The sequence below is a fragment of the Microtus oregoni genome, unplaced genomic scaffold (genome assembly GCF_018167655.1).
Source record: "Microtus oregoni isolate MIOR12 unplaced genomic scaffold, Mior012 000000F_ref0000247, whole genome shotgun sequence".
NCBI lineage: Eukaryota > Metazoa > Chordata > Mammalia > Rodentia > Cricetidae > Microtus > Microtus oregoni.
The window spans coordinates 88,439,775-88,466,535 of record NW_024543059.1 but is presented as its reverse complement, the minus strand read 5'-3'; the positions used below and the strand labels follow the sequence as shown (position 1 = coordinate 88,466,535).

General features: G+C 35.3%; 1 protein-coding gene across 1 annotated transcript; it reads right to left on the bottom strand.

Moving 5' to 3' along the window:
- Positions 1-5,306: 5,306 nt before the first annotated feature.
- LOC121445999 (alpha-amylase 1-like) lies at positions 5,307-26,407 on the bottom strand. The gene is made up of 11 exons (XM_041648251.1): positions 26,370-26,407; positions 13,760-13,975; positions 13,094-13,240; positions 12,083-12,280; positions 11,386-11,616; positions 10,568-10,701; positions 9,745-9,867; positions 9,551-9,650; positions 7,455-7,573; positions 7,219-7,344; positions 5,307-5,528 (listed from the first exon to the last, which is right to left on the bottom strand). The coding sequence occupies exons 2-11, from the start codon at positions 13,925-13,927 to the stop codon at positions 5,339-5,341; spliced, it is 1,536 nt and encodes a 511-aa protein (XP_041504185.1). The 5' UTR covers positions 13,928-13,975; positions 26,370-26,407; the 3' UTR covers positions 5,307-5,338.
- Between the last annotated feature and the right edge of the window lie 354 nt (positions 26,408-26,761).

Here is a 26,761-nt window from a genome sequence, read left to right as displayed (position 1 = left end):
ACAAATGGAAACCTACTGAAATTCCTTTTGCTATTTTTCATCCTGAATATCACATAGCTAAATTTTTTATTTTCTGATTTTTCTCACAAGAGTAATATGCTTTAGCTCTTTAAAGGGCTAACCTGTAAAGTTTTCAGGTCTTCAGACTGGTTATCATGTTGACCTCGAAGAAATCCTTCTTCCGAAAGTTGCTTTCTAAGTCCGGGAAATTACTTAAGTGACTTTGTCTTTTAAATTGAATGTGCATTTCCATAAAATGAAGCCTATGATGTGTGGAACAATCCCTTTAGGACAGCTCTTTATTTGTCTCAGTGATTAGCAATAGGTTTTTTTCTTTAAGTATTACAATTCTTTTCAAGAACAAGCTTTTCCTGTTGCTTGTGAACCATTTATTTTCCAAAACTGAACATTTTAATAATATATTCCTACTGTATTTATTGCCATTTACTATATGGATCTTGATTAGAATTGTGAGCACAATCATCCACAGTCTAATTGTTCTCTCCTTTGAAATTTCTTCTGCCAATCTCATTATTCTACCATGTTAAAATTCAGTCTCAGTCTACGTGTCAGAAAAATACAGCAGATTCTTTGTCAGACTATCATGTGAAGAACTTCAAGACCAGCAGCTTCCAGAGTCCATGTTGTTCCGTGAAATCTCTTGAACATGACCTCCATTTTAGTAATTCTCTTTGGTTTCTAGTCTTCCCAATCAAGCCAAAAAAAAAACCAGAAAGCAAAAAACAAAAACCCAATACTCTATACCTTCAGCATTTAATGACTTTCTAGTGCCCAATTGTTTCAAAGCCTACACATTATGTGGATTTTAAGAGTTACTTCTTGGTATTAATTGCTAATAAGAAATGACTTAGAAAGAAACAGCTTAATGTTGGAAGGAATACAAACCAAAAGAGTAGAGATCGCAGCCTCCATGTACTGCCCTGCAAAAACAAGCAAAGAGGACAAAGGAAATGGGGCAATAATATAAAACTTTGAATCTTCTTCCAGTGAGTACCCTCTACTAGTAAGACTCCATCTCCTAGAGGTTCATCAGCTTCTCTAAACTTACCACAATTGGAGTACAAACTTATCAAGTTCATGAGCCCATGAGCGACATTTAATATTTACATTCAAACTATAGAAATGTCCCTCCTATCCTATCCTCTATACTCACCAACCTTACTCTCTTCTGTCACATTAGTTATTTATGGATAATAACCCATGTGTCATAAGACTGTAGGTAGAGTATATTGTTTTTCTCTGGCTAAACTTGGAATCTACTTGGTAATGGATAACTAGTCAGCTCACAAAAATCTTGGATATGAAGAAGGACATCTAGATCTTTTTGTGTAGACTTTCATCACAATTATGTACAAATTTCAAGTCTTAAAGACTCAAGTGATCAAGCCTCATTTATATTCCTAAGTAATAGAGTCACAAAGTACATGCCACAGATCTGTGTAGGCCAAGTGATTGCTGCTTCAGTCTCTATGAGGTTATTGGAGTTTTGCTCAATTGATTTAGACAGTTAATGCTGATGTCCTCCATCCATTCTGGCACAGTAGTTTTTTTGTTCTTATATTTGGTCTCCAGGGCGTCTAGTCTTTTGTTCCTGGTCACGCAAGCAATGCCAAGAATGGATTCTTTGGAGGTGGCCTTAAGTCAAGTCAGACATTGGTTGGTTCCCTCCATAAGCTTTGTGCCATCATTGCTGTAGCATATTTTGCAGAATATGCTAGAAATAAATTGTAGATCACAAGGTTGTGTTTGGGTTCGTGTTTATGGTTCTTATCTGGAAGGCAACAGAATACCTGCCCATACCTAAGACACAAGTACATGGAGGTGAAGGTCCTATGTAGGTACTAATTAAAGTCTCAATATTCAATGACTTGTATGAGTGTTTTCTTTACCAATGAGATCTTGCTTCAGTTTTTGGAGTGCTATCTCTTGTCTTGGCAACAGACTGAGTTGTTTGGGATTTTCACTGAACCCTTGTGGCCAACAAATTCATTAGATACCACCAATTCTCAGTACTGGAAGTCTTGCTTGGTAACAAGAGATGGCCTTTTGAGGACCGCTTTTCCTTGTTACTTGGAGACTTTATTAAGATTGCCTTTATATATTTCACTGAACTAAGTTTCTATACCACCCCTCAATTGCCCCTTAATTCTAGCTGTCTCTCACTGCATTCCCTCCATCATCACTATCTACCCTCTTTCTTCCTACCTAATCCTCCTGTTCTAGTTCTCCCCTCCTCCAGCTGCAATCCACCTATAAAATCTGTTTTATCTCCCGCATCTAAGAAGAGCTACAGATTTCCCCTTAGTTCCTTCCTAGATGTCCAATACCTCTGTGTTTACATATTGTAACTAGGCTGACACTTATTTATAATATACAATATATATGGACTGGAAAGATGTCTCAGCCATTAAGGTTTAACCTCACAACCAAAACACAATATATAAATATTTCTTATTTACAAATGTTATATTTATTTAAATATCAAACTAATTACAAAATATAATAATGAACTTGGTTATATTTCCTGTTTTACATTAAATGAAAATTAAATCAACAAAAAATCGTGAAAAAGAAAATCAAAATCAATTATTATACTATATAAATACTTACAAGTTTCATATTTTCTTATAATTCCTGTTCTTATTTTATTTTTTGTTTGTATTTTTGTTTTTTATTGATATTTATTGAGCTCTAAAAATTCCTCTGTACCCTTCCCTGCTTTTCCCCTCACCTCTTCAACCCTCCCCCAAGGTCCCCATGCTCCCAATTTAATCAGGAGATCTTGTTTTTTTCTACTTACCATGTAGATTAGATCTATGTAAGTCTTGCATAGTGCTTCAAAACTTCTTATATGTCATTATGTTTAGATCTCTAAGGTGTTTGAAGATGACCTGTCTATGTAAAATATTATTTGACCTTGAAAACACACTTAATGTGACCACGAGTTTGACTATTATAGGTAATTAACTACTAACCTGCATTACCTTATTATCTTAAACAGTTGGTAACAATAATTTTCAAGGACTAGAAATTTACATTACATTGTTAAATGAGTTGTATAGACTCATTTTTATTGATTTACATTGGAAAAGAGTAGAATGGTCTGTACAGTATATCTAATAAATTTGATCTCAAAATTGTATCAATATACAATATTTTATACAATATGCAAAAGTCCAATCCAATGTAAAACATTTAAAACTAATAGTTGTTTTTAAAAGTCGATCCAATAATCTACCTTTTATGTTATTATATCTATATCTATATATCTTCTTTTCAAAACAAGATTCTTGGATCTAATTATCTTTGTTTAGCTTTTTTTTCTGACTAATATCCATTACCAACAACAGGTTATAACCAACCAGCTAAACAATGACATATGTCCATAACCTATTGGCTAACCAAAAACCACCCACACGACCTCTCGTGAATGTGGTTGTCTTATTCTTATTTTTGATTATTGCTGTCTGGGTGTGACAATATCTTTAAGGGACCCTGAAAAGAAAAGGTTGGGTTAATTGTGAAGTCCTGGAAGAGTTACTGTATCATTTGTGGTCTAGTCTTGCCTCAGATCCTGACTAGAGTAGTGTGTTAGCCTGAATCATCTTAAGTAAGCCCTTATTACTTAGCATATTTTGAAGACAGAACATTAAAAAAAATCAAACCATAACTGAGCTAGATGTTTCCTTCTAGCTTGATAGTTTTCTTAGTTTTGAAAGGTTCTATGCAGACTTTGAGGATAGAAAAGTCATCAGAGGACATATCTAACTATAAATTGTGTCAGCTACAAAACCAACATGCCAGGGAAAAATTACCCACTAGTATAGAGATAGCATAATGGCTATGGAGATAATCAAATGTATAATGACTGGATTGCATACTCACTTCACAAGAGGAAATCTTACCTGGTACTCTAAACCTAACCAAAGCTCATAGTTCAGTATGTAAATGAACTTTTGAGAAAAACTACTATGGATCTTTTGCTAAGCAGACATTATTGTGTCTATTTTCTACACGGTTATGTTCATACCATTGATTTGTATTGTTCTAACCCTTGGTCAGTGAAGTTTCCTTTTCTGTGGGTGACAGACAAAGCAGAAACTCATACTGTTCAAAGTGATAACATTAAGAAACTGATGAGCACTCATCCTAGAAAGGGACATGTTGGGAGCAGAGAGACCCCAGATCCTGAATTTCTTGTAATCCTCTGATCTGAGTGCCTACAGCTGCTCTGAGCATGAGACCTTCAGGAGTTCCTGATGGCAGGAGAGTGGTTTCTGGTGGGTTTGGCTGGGCCATGGCTATCTCTATATAATCTGCCCCTGAACACAATAAAGGGGGCATTCTTGGGGAATTCAAGGATGACCCGTGTCACTGTCTCTCTGTGTGTGTCTGTGTATCTTAACCTCCAGCTCCCCTCCCCGAAGCTCGCAAACTGGGTAATAGCGCACGAAGCACAGACACGGGGGCGCGGTGCGCGGCAATGACATCTATAAAACCCCATTCAAAGATCAAGGAATATCATAGAAGAGGTGGTGGAAAGAAAACAAAAGAACAGGATTGAAGGGAGTGTTGTGAGATGATGTCATTGGTACATAAAATGACTCTTGCTTTCATAAACTCTGAAAGTATTGACTAACTTCACAAGTACTGCTTGATACTTGGCACACAAAGATTCAACTACGGATTGGCCCCATCCCTTCTTGGGAGGCTATAAGCAATTAGCAATTGCTAACATGGGGTAGATTATATTCCTCAGTGTTTTATATACTGGCCATTTGCTTTTGTTCAAGTAATAATGTTCAAGTAATAACTTTCTACCCATGCTCTTGCAGGCAACCCTACCTAAGAGCAGTTGGTCAAAAAAAGTCATAAAAAAACGGGGAAGGGAATGTTTGTATTGAATAAGAAGAAATCTGGTGAAAAATGGGAGAGAAAATGAAAGAAAAGGAAATGAATAAGATCAAAGTGAGTATATATATACATATATATGTGTGTGTGTATATATATGAAAGAAGAGAAATTAGGGTACTATGAAACAAATGGTACTTGAGATAAAAACAATATATTTCTCAGGATATCTTCAAAGATCTGAGAATTACCATTAACAAACAACTTAAAAAGAATCTTCTAAAACATTTTAAAAACCCTGTATATAATTTTCACAAAATTACATTGATTTCAATAACATTTTTTACCAATTCAAGATCATTACTGTTACAGATTTTATAAGTGTGAATGAAGTATAAAAATTAAATTATGCAAAAGAAAAGAAATACAAATGATTGATGCTCTCAGTATAAATTTATTTTAAATTTTAGAGTTTTGATTCAACATGGATTGCAATAAATGGGTCTTCAGCAGTATTACTAATAGAAAACTGTGCAGTGCCATCACCAGAAACATAGACTTTAATTCCGGTGCAATAGCCATCAATTTTATCTCCAGAAATGACATCACAGTACGTGCCTTCAGGGAGACCAGTTTGTAAAGTTGTTGACAATGACCTGAAAAGGAAAAAAGAGTCAAATTCAAACAAATTCAAGAAAGCAGACCATCTCCAAATTAAGTAACTTTCTAAACTATGTGATGTGTAATTATAAGTTATAATTTACTAGCCATAAAGATAGACAGATCGATATAGATAGACGATAGATAGATAGATAGATAGATAGATAGATAGATAGATAGATGATAGATAGATAGATAGATGATCGAGATAGAAAGATAGATACATAGATAGATGATAGATGATACAGGAATAGATATAGATTATTATACATAGATAATTATGTAAAAAGAGCACTTGTTTAATTGAAAATTTGGTTCCCTGTGGTGGCATAGTTTAGGGAGGCTAGCTAATGTGGATGTGGAGGAACTGTGTCACTGAAAGCAGCCTTTGACAGAGAAAGACTCCTACCTTCTCCAGTGCGCACTTTCTGTATTGTACTGTGGTTCAAAGTGTGAGTAATCAACTTCCTATTCCTGCCCTCATACCTTGCTTTTCCATTCTAATGACTGATGTGGGAGTGTCATATATCAATCTGTTGATTTCATTGGTTAAACAATAAAGAAACTGCTTGGCCCTCATAGGTTAAAACATAGGTGGGAGGAGTAAACAGAACAGAATGCTGGGAGAAAGAAGCTGAGTCAGTGAGTCGCCATGACTCTCCAATTCCAGGCAGACGTAGGTTAAGATCATTCCTGGTAAGACAGCTCGTGGGCTACAGCAGATTATTAGAAATGGACTAGTCCAGGTGCAAGAGCTAGCCTAGAAGAGGCTAGATAGAAATGGGCCAAGCGGTGTTTAAAAGAATACAGTTTCCGTGTAATTATTTCAGGGCATAAGCTAGAGCTAGCCATGTGGGCGGCCGGGTGCTGGGGACGCAGCCTCGCTGCTCCTAACACAACAAATGACCTCGAATTGCAAGCCCAAATAAAATCTTTCTTCTGCAAGCCGACATGCTCATGATGTTTGATCACAGCATCAGAAAAGAAACTAACAATAATCCAAAATGAGCAAAAAAAAAAAATGAAACTTGACACTGAGATTGCCAACTACTGGCACAAAGATTCTCTACGTATAGTTGTATATAGGAAAATGTTCAAGGAGAAGAAAACACATACATGCATCAAAATCAGAAGGGCAATAATCAATCTACAACTGTAGAAAAAACCTCAATTGCCTCCTGAGAAAAACCAACAGCCAGAGTAAGTAGACAAATGCACTGAAACTATTCATCACACAGAGGCAGAAAATTTAAGTTTAGATAACAAAGGAACAGAAAAATAAATAGTTGTGATACGGAGCTAGGAGATGGGGGAAAGTATTTTGAATCTAATAATACCCATATGTTCACTGATTTTAAGACTTGCTGAATGTTTATATGTTTTGTACAGATATCACGTGAGTATATGAATGAGAATATATGAATATGACAGTGTAAGAATACACCAAAAACAACAGCAAAAAAATTCTACTTAAAACAAAATCTATAAAAAATGGAGAAACAAATTGAGAGAAGCATCTTTTTTTTCTTGTTTTTAGGTAAGTGTGCTTTCTTAAATCCATTAACAAAAATGTTTTCAGCTACAAATGAGCAGGAAGCAAAAGGAAGGAGGTAAAATTATAAAAGTATACAATTAAAAAAAAATAAATAAAAGTATACAATCCTACTTTAGTTGATTTCCACCTACCAGTCGTCATTGTTAAAGACAATGAAGCCTTTGTTTCCTCTGCCAAAAGCTACTTGATTGCTGCCATTATCCCACCAGTTTGAGAAAGGCTGAAAACCGACTACGTTTCTGAAGGCAACCATGTTCCTAAAAGCACAATATCACGTAAAATGCTCGTACCCTTTATATTCAACAATTTAAAACAAAAAGTTAAACAATTCTCTTATTAGACAAGATCTGTAGGGGACACTCCCAACCTTATCTGGCGCCATCGATGTTCACAGACCCAGCCATTGCCACAAGTGGTGTCTGCATTAATCGTCACTTCTTTGGTTGCTCCATTGTCATTTGGTGGTCCAACCCAATCGTTGATATCCTTAATTACAAGAAAAAATGGCAGGATTTTGACATTCATGTTCCATTTTCATTGCACCTAACTAAAAAAGTTCTGCAACCTGATTCTTTTTTTTTTTTTTTTTTTTGGTTTTTTTCGAGACATGGTTTCTCTGTGGTTTTGGAGCCTGTCCTGGAACTAGCTCTTGTAGACCAGGCTGGTCTCGAACTCACAGTCCGATTCTCTATAGTATATACTTAGTGTCTAACTTTGGAACATTACTGAGTATTTCTCTAGAGTCATATTTCAGAGAAATACGACATTTTTATTATACACACTTTTATTCGCTCAGTGCCTTTTCAAGCAATAACTTCTTAATATCTCTCTAATTTCTTTTGTATCACGAAAGTGGTAAGAGCATTTATATCAGAAAGATTAAAGAAGGACAGAATCCAGTACCAATGTCTTAAAAAAAAACTCATTCAAGATACATAAGTCCTCTATCCCTGAATCTCATCATCTATAAAACGGAAATATTGTTTGCTTACTAAAAAATATCAATATCTGTAGAGCTTCCTTATCAAGTATAATTAATTTTCAAATTAATATAAGCTTAGGTTTCATACCATCTCTGAAATAAAAATACTAATAAATTTATTCTAATATTCTGTAATACATTTTCCAAAGTTTTAATATGCATTTCATGATTGCCAACACATTTACACATCTTCCTAAAACAATTGAACAGTCTCTCTATTGACAATAGAGGAAAGGTCTCTCTTCTAAACAAAGAACTATCCAATTTGATGACCTACAAATCTGTGGTTCCTATCTGTTGGGTAGTTGTGATACAGATGAGACACCAAACTGCTCAATATTGCAACATGCCAGGGAGATGAACCCTTTTACTGTCTTCAAGAGCTTTTCCCTCTATGTCATCTCCCCAGGCATTTGGTTGCTTTTTGAAATGGTTCAGTTAAAGTTTTTCATGATATTTTCATAATGCTTAGTATTCTTGAATCAGTCTTCAAATTTATTTGATTCATCTAACAGAATTCATATGTATACATATATATATGTATATGTATGTATATATATATTAGTTAATCTCAGTTACACCAAATGATTTCTTTTCTTTCCATCAAAATATTCTAAAAGTATTTACCAAATATTTATCTTGCTCAAGTTTTATATGGCAGGGCTGGCCCAAAACGAAGATGGGGTAGAAGCATGCCAAAATCCCCAGATTTCCTCATCCTGAGGGCAGCAAGAGTTTTACTGTTTCCCGCTCCATATGCCTCACCCATATCCCACATCCCCTGCCTGCTCTGCACCAACAAACCCCAACAGATAGACACCCCAGGGTGCTATCATACCCTGGTGGATGTAGCAACTGATAAGCTCACGTTTCTCCAAGGCTATGAGGACTCGTTGCTGTATATCGGAATAGAAAAACATGCCAGGCTAGAATTTCTTTCTTTTCTACATGACCTTATAAGGTTTCTTGCCCTGGCCCTTGCTGTTCCCATGTATGTACATGAAGCATACTGGTTGTTCCTGCCCCCAACCAGGAACATACCACCACAGGGGTCCAACCAGCTTTTCTTTCTGGGGTATATCTGTTCCCTGCCCTCTCCTAATAAAAGAGCTGTTCTCCAAAAGTCTCTTGCTGTTCTTTCTGGACTCCTTCAGCCCTGGCAGGTGCTACCCAGGGATAAGGCAAAACTCTAGTCCAACATCAAATGAACTTGTTTATCATCATTGCAGGTGTTCCTATGCACAATCTCTATATATCATTGAAGAGGTAAGTACTATTAAACTCCTATGTTTTCCCTTTTGTACCTTGATCTCTACTTTTCAAGATTTTCTCATAATGATAAAGTAGTTGGTACTTTTACAATATACTTATATTACTAAAATTACAGTATATTAAGATTTGGTGGCATGTTTTTTATGCAACAAATTTTGTGTGAAATTATAACCTCTTCCCTTTTATTGAAAAAATATATTTAAACTTACTCTTCCGTTCTCAAAATATCTTGGCCAACGGTAACTTGACATTACTCGTGTGAATCCATAAGGATGTGCCAACATAAATCCAACTGCCATTTTATAGAGTCTGAAAATTATAAAATAATATTATAATAGAAGAACAGAAAATTTATCATCCATAAAGGACAAGTAACAAAGCAGTGAAAAATGGTTTTGCCTACCTAGCATCCCAGAAGGTCAGGATGGATGATCCTCCAGCCCCATGACCTCGCTGATTATCATGGTTGTCCACAAAGACAAGGGCTCTATCAGAAGGCATGAAACCCCAACCTTCGCCCCAGTTCCTATTTTTAAAAAATATGATTATTGTTTGACAATACCTTTAGGTTACCCTAAATCTGTATCTCTTTCTGTAATCTATTTTCATTTAACTACTGATTATATAACTAAAAGATTATTCCACAGTAAAAAATTTCTCCCAGGTATGTGTATATACACATATATAATTGCCTAACAGATCCCATGATTCTAGGTATGGTAAGCTTATTTGTATTTCATTTACATTTCTCATGTAAGAATGTAATGTAATGTAGATAAACTCATGAAGGGTAAATATCTATATCACATTATGAAAAAATGAAAAATAAGATATTTTATAAACAGTTTAACATTTCAAACTAATTTTTGCAATGCATAAACATAATAGTGTGTCCACATTGTAGTTTTATTTATGAGTAGAATGGTTTTTGAAATAATATTCTGACTTTAACAGATTATAATTATCAAACCCTAGTTGGCTTATATCTCAGACAGAAAAAAAAATCTTTAGGTGATGCTTGATGTTTCTAAATGCCTCCTTGTTATTGACAATGAAAATGAAAATGATTAATTACAGATGATTAATTGTGATTTCAAGAGCAGTGAACCTTCTTGGTAACAAATTTCTTGATAAATAGTTAATAAATTAGAGTGTTCTAAGATGTCCATGTATTTGGTTGACAACACACATGTGACAGACACAATAACAAAGCATGATGTATTTACTTTAAATAGGCCATCTTCTCTCCATTCCACTTGCGCATAACTGTGCCCAGTTTTGCTCCATACTTGAATTCTGTCACACGGCCATTTCCAAAATACTCACTACTTGTAATCGCCTCACCACCCAGATCAATTACCTAGAAGAGATATAGGGGAAACTGTCATAAATTGGATAAAGTAATATTAAAATATTCAATATCAAAATAATATTTTTTAAATTCTCTATGCTGTTGATGCTCAAATTAGGTTTTCCTATTTCTTTATAATTGAAAGAAATTTAGTGACAATGACATTTTTGTCCAATAAATAGTATTTAAATTTAACATATAATTTAAAATTCAGAAATTCAGACCTTCAAAGTACTTACATACAGATGAGTTCAGCAATTAAAATTCATGTAGTTTTCTAAAGAAATCAATTACAAAACAGTACTAACCTCTTCACATGAAAAATGTGCACAGAAATATTTCCAGGTTACCCAAATTTTACACATTGAATAATACTTCAGACAGGAGTCAAATTTAGAAAGACAAGCTGGAGTCAATGACTATAAATTTTCTGCTTGGCATAATCATCCCTGAGTATATACTAATTGAACCAATAGTATCGCAGGCTACACAAATTCTCTACACTCCTTTGAACCATTATTCTGGAAAAGAATTAAGTCTGTTATATCTAAATAAAAGAGAGTTAAAGAAATTTCACATTTAATAAGGTATTCAGAAATTTATTTATTGAAATTATGTTTAATAAAATCTTCCATCCATCTTCTGGCTAGCAAAACTGATGTCATTTATATATACACATGTGTATTACTTTACCTCTTGAAAAATGAAAGGTCTGCTTCCTTGAGAGAACCATTTTGTATTTAGGTTATGCAGTCTATCCAAAACTGCCTTTATGTCTCCAGGCCACATGTGCTTAGAAGCATCAAGTCTGAATCCTGCTACACCAATGTCAATGAGATGGTTCATATAGTCAGCCACTTTGCCACGAACATAATCTTTCCCAAGTGCAAGATCCAAAAGACCGGTAAGACGACAGTCTCTGACCTATTGAAACAAACAAGCAAAAAAAAAAAATAGATTTAAATGTCACCTGTCACCTCACACTCCATTTGACTAGTCACATATTTACAAATTGGTCTATTAGGAAGCTTCATAAAGCCTATTCATGGGGCAATGGGAACATTCACATTCTATTGTGAATACACCCTAAAAATATTTTCCAGCATGAAGGTGGAACAATGAGGAAATGACATAGGTAATATTATAGTTGATTGAGAAAACGCTTTGTCTTCCTCTCTCTTTTCCATTCCTTTTATTTCTTTCTTTTATACTGGTACACATATCAAACTTTAAAACATCAAATAACTAGAAATGTTTTTGAAGATTTATTTGCATTTCTAACACCTAGTAATGCATTGCTTAAGGAATCTAAACTACATTTCAAATAGTATTCCAAAAGTTCTATGTGCATACTGAGGAGAGAATTGTTTATTCTGATCATTTTCCTCACCTGAGCAGCATCATTGTAGCTTTCAATGCCTCCACTTCCAGTTCTACATTTGCCATCGTTAAAATCCCAACCCGAGTATGGAACTCCAGAGAAGTCCCTGGTTTGTGGGTTGAAATAACTTCCACATGTACTGCTGGTTCCTGCTTGAGCCCCTTCTCCACACATGTGGTTAATGACAGCATCCACATAAATACGGACCTGAACAAAAAAGTGTGTTATTCAAATTAAAATAGAAAGATAAAATGTATATAATTAGACTGCACAGAACACTCAAATATATAGGTAAATGGATAGATAGATAGATAGATATGCTGTTTTATAGTTTAATTTTAGACAAGACAAAAAGTCAAGTGTGAAAAAAAAAACCAATGTGAAATGACAATCATGAACAGCCCTAATATCAGCTTGAGGATGTATAAAGCTCATAAATGAAATCCCAGAAACTGTTATCACTAAAATCAAATGAAATGTGTTATTTTAAAATAATATATAATTAGGTTAAGAAAAATAGACATTATTGTTCTTAAACGGAGTTAATGTGAGTCATTTTTAGTCTCTGAAGGAAAAAAAATGGTAGATACTGGTTATTATTAGGAGAAATAGCTATTTACTAGAAAAGTGAAAGTACATATTGCACTTAAAATTTCTGTTACCTTAATAGAAAATGGTTGGTAGAAAATGAGTGTGGTTACAAGGATAAATAGTCCAAGTTTTGCTTTATGGTCTGTTAGAACCACTAAAAATGTTGACAGTAAAATGGAGAGGGCCTCCTTGTGTTATAAAAGAAGATACAAAGTTCCCATCCCCCTAAACTTTTCTTTAAATGGTTCATATTAAAGAAAAGAAATTTTTTAAAAAATTGACCATAAAAGAGGAAGTTAATTTTTAGTTGTAGCTAAAATGTAAAGAAAAAATTAAAGTCTGAATGTTTCTTTTCAAGAAAAATAGAAAACATAAGGCAGAAAATGGTTTTTCAGTTAATAACTTCAAAGGAAATATGACTTCACTTACCCCAACATTGTTACACCTAGTCACCATGTCTCTGAATTCATCTTCATTTCCAGACCTTGAACATATTTTGTAGCTAATTGGTTGGTATCTTTCCCACCAAGGTCTTGAAGGATTGTTAACTACAAGATTTTCATTGGGTGGAGAGACCTACAAATAAAATAATTAAGATTATCAGATTAGTTATGGCTTACTTTACATAAACAAATCCTGTAGAAAACTATGAATGAGGGCTGGAGAAATGGCTCAGAGGTTAAGAGCATTGCCTGTTCTTCCAAAGGTCCTGCGTTCAATTCCCAGCAACCATATGGTGGCTCACAACCATCTGTAATGGGGTCTGGTGCCCTCTTCTGGCCTTGCATGTATTACACACAGATGGAATATTGTATACATAATAAATAAATATTAAAAAAAAACTATGGATGATCCTGCAATTCTTAGGTTGTGTACTTGTAGATATATTTTAGAACAAATAAAAACATTGACAGCACAATGGAGAGAGCCTCCTGGTGTCCTAAAACAAGATACAAAGTTACCATCCCTAAACTTTTTTCTTCCTCAAGAAAGTATGTGAATTAAAACATTGCTTAAAAATAATCAAAAATGTAACAGAAAACATTTTTATATAACCACAGTGCACTCTGCATTTAAATTGTGAACAAATATTACCTGCACCCCTGCAAATCCTTTAGGAGCTAAGTATCTCTCACATTCCTTGGCAATATCAACCCAGCGCCACTCGAACAGGTGGACAATAGAGCTTCGTCCATATAGAGTGTGTGGGTCATACTGAGCCCAGCAGAACCCAATGAAGGAAAGCAGAAGGAAGAGCTTCATTTTGCTATGATGTTTTTAGTGGGTTTTTTTCTAACAACCACTTTATTCCTGAAAAATAAAAATTAGAAAGAAAAGGGGAAAGAGAACAATGAAATAAAAACTAACGTGAATCAATATTCAAGTACTAGTTATTTATAAACTGTAAAGGATTACAAACAATATGGTCCACAGTTGCCTAATAGCAAGAAAAGGAGAAATGCTAAACATCTAGGTTTTTGAAGGTACTATCACTCATTAAGGAGAATAAAGGAGAACGTATCAGACCTGAGAAAAATAACAAGACTGATACAGGTTTAATTATTCCTCTCTCAATACTGATGCTCCTCTTTGCTCCTTTCCCCAACAAACTGCATGAACACTACCTTTAACAAAACTATACTTTTTCATATTTCACAGGCAGTTCCACACTTCCATGATAATCTGTGCTCTTCCTATGACCCACTATCCTTAGGAAAATGGTATATATGCAACTGAAAAATGTTTTTGTTTTAGTCTACATTTATATTCTCAGGTAAAATTAGTAAATGTTTTATCTGTGACAAGTTTGGGGATTATACCCTTGAATTGTTTGATTTTTATTATAAATATATTAATATTTACACATTCCCCTTTCTGAACCAAAGTGTATTAAAGGTTTCCTTCGGACATAATATTCCTAGTCCTAGCAAATCATCAGTAAATTCTCTTATGTTCCCATTAAATGACTGTAATAGACATACACTAAGTTCCTCATTTTTAGTAAGTGAACACTATACCAGAAAATATATATTACAGTCAATTCTAAGGCTTGTGATATACACAAAAACATACACACAGAACCAGAGTAACTAAGTCAATTTGTCTTATTTAATAATTGACAATGGCAGAATTTAATAATATGTCTAACTGAAAGTCAGTGTATTTTTTATTTTAGCAATATTTCTGAAGCTCTACTTTACAATATAATACCCATTCATAGTAATTACTTGTTTAACCAAATTAAATGGAGAGAAATTCACAACAACGACACTAAAATCAAGAACATGAAAGGTTGTACACTCTCTCCATATCTATTCAATATAGTATTTGAAGTTCTAGCTAGAGCAGTAAGAAAACTGGTGGAGATTTGCAGATTATACCAGAGTATATATAAGTGACCCCAAAAATTCCAGCAAGGAACTCCTAAATCTGATAAACATAATCAGTGAAGTGACTGGAAACAAGATTTAAAAATGACTAGCCCTCGATACACAAATGGCAAACAGACTGAGAAAAAAATCAGAGAAAGAACTTTCATAACAGCCTCCAGCAATACAAAATACCTTAGAGGTAACTCTAGCCAAGCAAGTGAAAGACTTGTACAACAAAAACATCAAGTACTTGAAAAAAGAAAGTGAAGATATCAGAAGATAAAAGAACACCCGTGCTCACAGCTCAGGAGAATTAACATAGTAAAAATGAACATCCTACCAAAAGAAAACTAAAGATTCAATGTAATCACCTTCAAAACTGAAACACAGTATTGTAAACATGGTCAATTATTTATGGCCTGGGAGAACATGGGTCTTATGATAGCAGCTATTACTAATGTTTTGTTAAACATGCAGTTGAATTGTTTTCTACATACTTATATTTACCACCAAAGATTGAAATATGTCTCATTCTTATACAAAGAACTCTTTAGCAATGGGTGACAGTCAAAGCAATGACTCATAACTCTTCAAAGGACTGAGTTCAGCCCCAACTCTTTGTTATCCACAATGGGACCCAGAAAACATCATGGAAGAGTGTCTGGAAATGTAGTAAGAACTTGGGCTTGGAGTGATGTCTCAGGCATTAATAATATCCTCTGCTCTTCCAGAGGACCTGTGTTTGATGCTCTGCACCGATATGTAATTCCCAACTCCCTACAACTCTCCAGTTCCCGAGAATACAACTTCCTTTTTAAGCCTCTGAGGGTACTTCATACACACGGTGCAAGATAAGCATGCAAGCAAAGCAGACAACCATATAAAATAATTGTTCATTTAAAAAAAAAGAATCTAAGAATTTGTTGGTTTTAATGTTTTCTGTGATGAATCATAGGGGTATGGGGAGAAGGGAAGACAGAAAGGAAGGAGAAGGGGAGAAGGCTAGAGGGTAGGAAAACTTGAGTGAATGAGATAGTAGAGGTGGAGGAAGGGCAGAGATGATAGCTCCCCGAGTCCAGTTAAAGAGTGAGAGAAGTGAGAACATGAGCAAAGAGCTCAAGATCCTGATCGGGACACCCACTGAACAGTTTATGTGAGCTAATAGGAGCTCACCAACTCCAGCCAGACAGGGAAGGATGCAACATAGGACCAAACTAGACCCTCTGAATGTGGGCGACAGTTATATGACTGGGCAGACTGCGGGTCCATTTGCAGTAGCACCAGGATATATCCCTACTGCTTGTACTAGCTTTTTGGGAACCATATTTTCTGGGGGAATATCTTGCTCAGCGAAGGTACAGCAGAGAGGACCTTGGAACTTCACCAAATCAATGTTTCTTACCCTCTCTGATTGAAGGTGGGGCAGAAGGGATGATGAAGGGAATGGAAGGAGAGGAGGGAGTGGGAACTGGGATGAGTATGTAAAATGAAAAAAGATAGTGTGTTGTTTTTATAAAAAATAAAAAAGAATCTAAGATCTGGACAGAGTTAAACACTGTAATACCTTGCCTTATGGATTAAACATGATTTGCAAGTGTAAATGCATAGCAAATATGATCATATGCCCAAGTCTTGCACAGAAAAATAAAGAAAAAAAAGTTGGACTAGTTACAAAAGACATTAAAACTGTGGGTATAGGACTTAGAGAAGATAAAAGGGAAGGGAATCTGTTCACAATACCTTGTATATAAATAAGAAATTTTAAGTAATAATAATGTCAAATAGAGCTAAGGACATAGCCCATTGCCTAGTAAATATGTGGCTTTGAGTTCAATTATATATATATATGAACATTCAAATTTGATATCATCTAAACAAGAAAGCAGTTTCTCTCAAGAATCTTAGATACTTAAATTTTCAAGAAAGCATGTACAATATTTGTAGATACTTTGTAGTATCACAATACACATACACAGTGCATACTTAGGAAAACAGATTACGTAATGTTTCTTGGTCCTCATCATAACTTTTGTGGAGCCTCATTTCCTGTAGTGACTCAAAAGGCATTCGATAGGCTATTGTGAAATATAAATCACCTATGTATTGTAGGCAGCGATTACAGGTTTATAAAAAAATTATGAAGTGGAATGCTGACAACCCCAATTTAGTAATTATTTGAATAGCATAATATTCCTTAAATATACATAATGCAAGATAAAATATGTAAGAAAAAATTAAAAATCTTACTTAACATTAAGAAATCTAACTGATGTGTGGCTTGGGCAGTTTATAGGGAGATTGACAGTGAAGCCAATATTTATTCCTAGGCATAAACTGAGTTTTTTAAGCCCATTGCCTATGGAAGAATAACTTCCTTAGCCTAGACAGGGGAGGGAACACGCCTTGGTCTGCCTCAAGTTATGGGACAGACTTTGTTGACTTCCCTTAGGAGGACCCACCCTCTCCGAGGAGTGAATAGGGGCTGGGGGGAATACGTGGGAGGAGTGAGAGTTAAGGAGGGAGAGGGAACCGGCATGGATATGTAAATTAAAAAAAGATCGTTTTAAAAAAATAAAATAAAATATCTAACTGAAAATTAAACATAATATTATCAAAGCCTTTTTTAAATCAATCTTATAAAATGGGTGTCTTATTATTTCATGATAAATATTAAAGAGGAAGGACTAGAGTATAAATTCAGAATTCCTCTTAATAAATCAAACTTCAATGTAGGCATTTAGCTTAAACTCTGCTTAGGGAAACCGAAGCCATATAATTAGAAGAAACTTGGTCTAAATGTTTAAAAAGTAGTAAACTCTAATTTGTATTTATATCTCTATATTTCCAGTTTGCATATGTAAATGCTAATTGTTTGCAAAATTATTCATATTGGATTCTTCCTGAAACTGATGCCACACTAAGACATTATGAAAATGAATTAATATGACCAACAAGAGACAGCTTACCTACTCTTGCCATTATTAGCCTAGAAGTCTCATAGTTAAATATCTTTATAGTGATCAGGATCATTAAAATATTAGAGTTTCTCTAATCTTCACATGTAATTTTATCATCTATATCTCACTGACTATCTCTAAGTGTTGAAAGTGTCCATGCTTTATTATTCCAGTTTTTAATATTCTAAAATGTTAGGAAGATATATATATTACATAAAAATTATTCAAGTTATGGCTGTTTTACTTAAAATAATTCATAATTTTTCTGAATTGTACATTGGATTCTGTCTTAAATCAGTAAGTTTTTATCCACCAATACCACCCAACAGAAAATATATAAACTTCTGCCTAGCATAAGTTGCACACGAAGGCCAGTACTCTAGAATTAAAGATAAGTTTTGAGCCAAGGCTCTGGAGCGTGTCCAACACAAATAGTACATTCTGTGCTGCGGGGCAAGCGAACATGATCTGTCAACAAACTGATAAAAGACCATGAAACCTTTAAACCTAAAAGGACGGTCAAACCATTAAATAATAAAACACAAGCAACTCCTATTTAAGTACAAACAGGCAGAGAGTAAAAGAATAAAAATGCATGTATTTTTAAATAACTTACCACAGTAACTTGTATAAATAAAAAATCATCCAAATCTACCGTTAAGTGTTTCCCAATTATACAACAAGAGGAATTTCAATGTTTTGGTTTCAATTTCTCTTCAGTTAAAAAAAGGGACAGATTTATAATTTTATAATTTTCTATCATCTCATTCTTTCAACATTCAGTCTTGGAAACCTTATATAATTCTCCAAATATGACTTCTGTCAGTATTGTGAGCTGATCTCCAAGGTGACTGACGGTGGACTGGGTACACCACCCTGCTGTTCTTAACCAGCTGTACCACCTCTTCTATTACAACATAACTCACCAGTTTGCTTTCTCAATATGCACTTTTCCTCCTATGTTCAATTTTTCCTCTGAATCATTTATGTAAAATATAAGGGTTAAGAGTCTAGAAAAATAATTTTAATGATTAACTTAGTTGTCTCTAAGTTAGTGAGCCAACCTGAATCAATAAAATAGATAAGACCATAATGGGAACAAACTCACTGGATCAAATGCCTATTGTTAGGTCTAAATTTATCACCCACCATGTCATGCTTAAAGAAAATGTTAAATTCATAGGATTTACAATGTGCTCATTATTCAAATGATAAAACTATTTTTAAATGAGATTTTTTTTAAAAAAAAAGACAAAACTTCTAAGAAAAATACTTAATGTTTAGTGACATGTTTCCTCATACACCTGAAAAGGGGAATTGTAATCATCAGTACACTTAGAATGAGAAAAGAAAGTTATGGATCAAGGTGGTGGTGAGATTGGTTCAAAATCATATAACAGGAAATATTGCAGTCATAATTCTAAGCCAAAGAGTCCAACTCCAGAGTGAGATCTCTCTTCTTACCTTGTCCCTTATTAGTTGCTATGATAAAAATCAAATAATTTTCTGTTGTTGAAAATACCTTGGAATATAGAAAAAATTGAATGTAATGAAAGTGAACATTGTAGTCAGTTTTCTTGTCTTTAAATGTTCACTCAAAATGAGATTACTTGATTCTGTTACTTTATACTTCAATCTTAGAGAAATGTATTTTGACGAGAGAGGATTTAATTATTTTCCATTTATATTATTATATACACAGCTGAGAATGGATATGTGATGCTAACAACTAAATGTGAAAAAAAAAACTTACTTAAAGGCCTCCAACATTGCACCTGTTAAAAATGAACATTTTATTTTCTTTCCTTTCATGACAAAGAGACTTTTAAGAATTCCTCATTTGATCTTAGATGAACATGAAAATCAAATTTGACATTTACAAGTCATTGAAAGTTTTCAGGGTTTTTTTTAATTAAAACGTAATACTTTCTCACAAAGACATTTTGTTCCAGTGATTAATTTAATTCATAACATGTTTTAATAACATTAATTTCTCATGGGTTGTATGATGCCAAAGGTGTAACAAATCCAAGTGTTGCAAAATATTAACAATGAAAGAAAATTTTAGAATAATTTAATTTTGTGATTTCCACACTGTGATAGAAAACCAATATAATTTTCATTTTTTTTTTAACAACCTCCTTTTATTGTTGTCCTGGAGATAAATCTGGGACTTTTTGTTTGCTAACAAAGCAAATCTAGTATTGAGATCTATCTCTAGCTCAAGTTTCAAAAAATTATCAAATTTCCACATTGTTAAATCTATCATCAATACAGCATTCTTCTTATAGGATATTTTATTATTTATTTATTTATTTATTTATTATTAATTATGAATCACTGCAAACTCATTCTGTGGAGATACTGCCATGGTTGGTACCCAGAGCAGTCATGGACCCTTCCAGACAGGCGGTCGCTACCCTAACAAAAGCTCAGGATATGTTGCTCCTTTTCTTTTGTAATTATGTAGATGCCTGAGAAGGGGTGTTAATTCCAAGCTAGTGACCTAGTTGTGGACCTGACTGTACTACTGCTATCCCGGAAACAGAATGCTAATGAACTTTCATTTTAGTTTACTTTGGGGGCTAAAAGGCGGTTGGATAATAAACATGGGTGTTCTTTAGGATTTGAATGAATCCTGAGGCTCCCTTCTTATATTATTGTGTGAACTGTGTCTCAATTATTCTTGTGCCTCCACACTGGTCCAGAGAAAGGGGAAAATGGTTTATGTTGGGGCATCGGACCCCGACATAGTGGTACCTGCAATGTGAGACTGACCATTGAACCCCGAGGAATGCCAGAGAAGAGACCAGAAGTATGCATGAGAACATGCGAAACATGTAAGAAAAGAATTTCACCACACATGGATACCTGAGGAGTGAGCGCTCAGATAAATAAAGCAGGACAGTAATATCAGGAGTAAAAATTTGTAAATATAGACATATGGGACAAGAAAAAACAATCAAATGGTTATACAGTTAATAGCAGACATGTTAAAAGACAGAGGAAAGAGAGTACAGAAGCATCAGATACAGGAATTTTTAGAATTCATAGAGGAGATATGTCCTCGGTTTTCCGAGTGCAGGACCTTAGATGTTGCAGCATGGAAAGGAGTGGGAATGAGGATTCAACAACATTATTGTAATTATGAACCAGAAAGCATCCCTGAAGATATGCCTTATTTCTGGATGCTAATACAGGAAAGGTTGGACTTAAATCCTGCAGCAGGAGATAATTCCATCCGTGCCACCTGAGGAGTTGCTAGATACCCTTACAAAGCGCGGCAGTTACAATAGGCCAGAGACTAATGATTTAGACTATGAAAGGGAGTCTTCATCTCCCTCACTAGCAAACAGCAGCCCTGAGAAGATAGAGACAGGATGATAGGGTTCAGAAAGAAATAAAAGGCTTGAGAAGGATTGTAACCTTGCTATTACAAAGACTAGAAACTATGCAGATACAAGGCGCTTGTCAGAAGAGCAATTCTCTTCCTACAGTAATAGCACAGAGAGCTAGACAGAAGCATAACAATAGCAGTGAGTCTCCTCTACAAGCTTGTAGCAGAGAAGCCACTAGCAGAGGGGAAGAGATGTAAGGATTTCAATTGTTCCCAGTAATGGAGCAGAGAGATGGGCAAGGAAATCTGCTTAGAATGCATACTCTTATATCATTTAAGTTACTCAAATAATTAAAAACTGCTTGCACTCAATACGGTGCCATGGCATGCTTTACTGGTGGAAAATATAGCTGTAGAATCTCTGCCACCAGCGGATTGGAAGCAGATAGCCAAGGCTTGTCTGTCAGGAGGAGATTATCTATTGTGGAAAACTGAATTTACAGAACAGTGTCGGGCCACAGCTGAGAGAAACAGGACTCACCAGATGAGATGCTTGTAGGTGAGAGACCTTATACAGGAACAAATCAACAGTTAGAATATGATATAGCAGTATATGTCCAAGTTAGTGCAGCAGCCAAGAAGGCCTGTAGTAAAAAGAACATTGTTAAAAGAACAGACTGAGGAGTTATCTAGTATAAGACATGGACCAGATGAGTTATTTCAGGACTTTGTTTCCCGAATAACACAGGTATCTAATAGGTTGATTGGAGACTCAGAAGCAGGATAGATAATAATTAAACAGTTAGCCTTTGAGAACAGCAATGCTGTATGTAGGGTGGCTATAAGACCTTTTTAAAAGCAGGGTAACATTGCAGATTATATACAAATTTGCTCGGATATTAGCCAATCATATACACATGGAATGACCATAGCTGCTGCCTTACAGAGAAAGACAACTAATTATGTCTTATCCCAGCAAGGAGACCTAGCCCCAGGGAGAATGCAAATTACAGGAATACCTAGAGGCTGTTTTGGTTGCAGTCTTCTGGGGCATCAGGTCAGATGATGTTCTGGTAGGAGAAAAAGCCCTAGTACTAGAAGAGAACCAGGATTATGTAGGAGATACAAGAGAGGAAAGCATTGGACTAGCACTCCAAGCAGACCAAATAGTATGGAAAAGTGATGAACCTGTATGGGTAAATCAGTAGCCTCTAACGCAAGAAAAATTACAAGCTGCCCAGAACAGATGGATAATGAGCAAATTTCACCATCTAATTCACCATGGAACTCTCCAATTTTTGTTATTAAAAAGAATCAGGAAAGTGGAGATTGATTCAGAACGTAAGGGAGGTTAATGCAACCATTCAGCAAATGGGGGCATCACAGCTAAGGCTGCCTTCTTCTATAGCAATACCAAAAGGCACCCATAAAATTATTTTAGACTTAGAAGATTGCTTTTATACCATCCCTTTGGTGCCACAAGATTGCCAAATGTTTGCTTTTAGTATTCCCTTAGTTAATTTCAGAGAGCCAATGAAGAGATATCAATGGAGTGTCTTACCTCCGGGCATGGCAAATAATGCCACCTTATGGCAGAAGTTTGAAGCTCAGGCTATACAAAAAGTTAGAGATCAATTTGCAAGGTTTATATTATCCATTATGTGAATGATATCCTGCTTGCTTATAGAGATGAGGAAATTCTACTAGAAACATGGATTATTACAACAGAGTCTAAGCCATACAGACTAATTATTGCTCCCAAGAAAGTACAGAGGCAACTATCTTTTCAATATTTAGGTCATATATTATACCCCAAAGAAATTAAGCCTCAGAAGATAGAAATTAGGAAGGATGATTTAAAAACTCTTAATGACTTTAAAAAGTTGTTAGGAAATATACAATGGCTGAGGCCTTATCTAAGGTTTCCTACAGGAGACCTCAAGCTTATAAGTGAAATCCTTAGAGGAGATAATGATCCAAATTCAAGCAGACGGCTTTCAGAAACTGCCAGACAGGTTCTCTCACAGGTAGAGCAGGCTATACAGAAACAACAGGTATGCTATATTTATTACAGCCAAACATGGCAGGCATGTATTTTACCTACAAGACTAGCTTCTACAGCAGTTTTATGGCAAAAATGGATCACTTTTGTGGCTGCACCTTCTTGTATTGCCAGTTAAAGTATTAAATCCTTATTTTGAAGCAGTAGCATGCTTAGCACAGAAGATCAGTAATAGAATCTAGGAAATATTTTGGCAAAGAACCAGCTGTGATCAATGTTCCATACACTAAGCAGCAAATAGAATGGTTATTCCAAAATAGTGATTCTTGGGCAATTTCATTTGCTCAATTTCAAGGTCAGATCAATAATCTTTTTCCAGCTGACCAGTAACTGCAGTTTACACAACTGCATTCATTCATTTTTCCTAAAATGGTGGCAAAAGATCCCATAAAAGATGCTTTGTTAATTTTCACTGATGGCTCATCTAATGGGAAGGCTGCTTATGTGGTCAATAGTACAGGACATGTTGTGCAGACAGAACCAGCTTCAGCTCAAATAGTTGAGGTGTGAGCTGTAGCTTTAGTGTTTAAAAATTTTGCAAAAAAATTTTAATCTATATACCGATAACCAGTATATTTATAATGCTTTACAAATATTGGAAACCATCCCTTATATAGGGACTAGTAATAAACAATTTGAGATATTGTTTCAGAAGATTCAGGAGGCCATGCAATATTCAAAGTTACCATGTTTTAAGGGACATATCAGAGCACATTCAAATCTTCCTGGTCCATTAGCTGAAGATAATGCTTTAGCTGACGAACTTACAAAAATAATTGTTCTATCTCAGACTGAACTTACTCAGCAGTTGCATGCTTTGCACCATCAAAACAGTTTAAGAAAACAATTTAAGCTGACCAGAGAAGCTACTTGCCAAATTGTTAAGCAATGTGAGAGATGCCCACAATATCTACCCATGCTTCATTTGGGGGTAAATCCCCAAGGACTGCTTCTTAATCATATATGGCAAATGGATGTTGTTCATGTTACTGAATTTGGAAAATTGAGATATGTGCATGTGACAATCGATATGTATTCAGGATTCATGATGGCCACTGCTCAAACTGGTGAAGCCACCAAGCATGTAATAACTCATAGCTTGAAATGCTTTTCATGCATGGGAAACCCGAAAGTAATAAAAACAGATGATGGGTCCAGATATGTTAACAGAACATTTCAAAGATTTTGTAACCAATGAAATATCATAATAAGACAGGTATTTCTTGCCGGGCGGTGGTGGCACACGCCTTTAATCCCAGCACTCGGGAGGCAGAGGCAGGCGGATCTCTGGGAGTTCGAGGCCAGCCTGGTCTACAAGAGCTAGTTCCAGGACAGGCACCAAAGCTACAGAGAAATCCTGTCTCGAAAAACCAAAAAAAAAAAAAAAAAAAAAAACAAAAAAAAAACAAAAACAAAAAAAAAACAGTATTTCTTATAATGCTCAAGGTCAAGGAACTGTGGAATGTGTGCATAGCTCCTTGAAAACACAAGTCCAAAAAAAGCAGGAAAGTTGTAACCTCAGATGTCGCATAATACCTTAAATCATGCACTGTTTACACTAAGTTTTCTAAATATGGATGTCCATGAGCGATCATCAGCAGATTGTGGCATAATAGTACAAAGAGCAGCTTTGCTAAAGCAAGGTGGAGAAACCCTTGCACTGGATTTTGGAAAGGGCCAAACCCCATATTAATTTGGGGTCAAGGGCATGTCTGTGTTTTTCCCAGGATGACTGGTTCCAGAGCAACTAGTTCAGTGCATTCAGCAGAAGGATACCATGCCTGATGACATCATAATTGATAATGGCTCAGCAGGAGAAATGAAATAAGAGGAGATCGAAGAGGAATCTGTGATCCAGCTTTCCCAGCTGCCACAGAAGGGAATGCCAGATTCAGGACCCACTGTCACTGCTACTCTACACTGCACAGTGCGATTCTTGCCTCCAGACATTCCAGACAAAGAGACCCAGCTGAGTGACTTCGATGGCTGCTACTTGCTGAAGTATGAATCCTGTTTACTTTTACTAAGATGCAGACTGAACATTTGACTGTTTTAATTTCTGGGACACAGAATTCATTTTGGGTAAAATATTGTACCTGAGAACTAAGACCTAAGCTTTCCTCTCAGGAAAGAAAGACTCAAAATAAGAAATGACTGAAGCCTGCTTCAGTTAAGAGGCAGTCTAAGGATTTTACAGCTACTCAGAATGCTAATGAACTTCCACCTTAGTTTACCTTAGGGGAAAAAAGGGGTTTGGATAATAAACACAGGTGATCTTCAGGATTTGGATGAATCTTGAGACTCGCTTCTGATATTTCTGTGTGAACTGTGTCTCAATTATTCCCGTGCCCCCACACCAGTCCAAAGAGAGGGGAAAATAGTTTATGTTGGGGCATGGAACCATGACAATGTTTATTTGATGTACATTGGTGTTTGCCTGCATGCATGTCTGTCTGAGGATGTCAGATCACTGGAAATGGAACTGTAGACAGCTGAGAAATGTCATGTGGGTGCTTGAAATGGAATCTGGGTCCTTTGGGTAAGCAACCCATGCTCTTAAATCTTGAACCAAATCTCCAGCCGTTTGGACATAGTTCTAATCATATTGCAAGTTTCTGGTTTAACAATGTTATATATGTTGATTGTTGAGGGAGAATTTTTTAATTTTATATCTTATTGTGACTGTTCATGTTAAATTTTTCCTAACTAATTATATTGTGAAATGGTATGTAAACCCATATATGAGCATATGTTTAGGTATTTTCATGTAGAATGGAATAATTACTAAATATCATTTATTCCACTAAAATAGCTCCCAATGCCTTCTACTAGCAATAAGCAAACAAGTCAATGGGTTTTGACAAACATGCAGCCATAACACAAAACAGAAACTCAGTTGCACTGACAAAATAACATTAAGACACTAACATGAAATTTGTACTAAAACAAAAGAGCATAGCCTTCAAAGAACACATACCATGTGCAGCCTTCCAGTGCAGTTGGACTGTTCTGCTCTGGGTCAAGAATGGTTGCCCTAATCTGAGCAGGAGAATTTATTATCAGCTAGGAAAAACATTGTTCTTATTTTTGGCTGTTCTTTTTGGATTCTGCTTTCATAAAACATTCACCGGTAATCTCCATAATGCACCATGTAGAAAGAACAATGTGTGTTTGCTCTGGTCACAGAACCATTGCACCTAGAGTAATGGGGAAGATTGTAGAGAACAGTCTGTGCTTCTACCTGAACAGTTCAATACTGAATAAAATAACAGATTTTGGGTTGTATGCTACACTGATTTATCTACTGCACGAGGCAATAGTTCTTCCATTATGAAAACAATTATCAAAGTAGACAACTTTGTAACACCT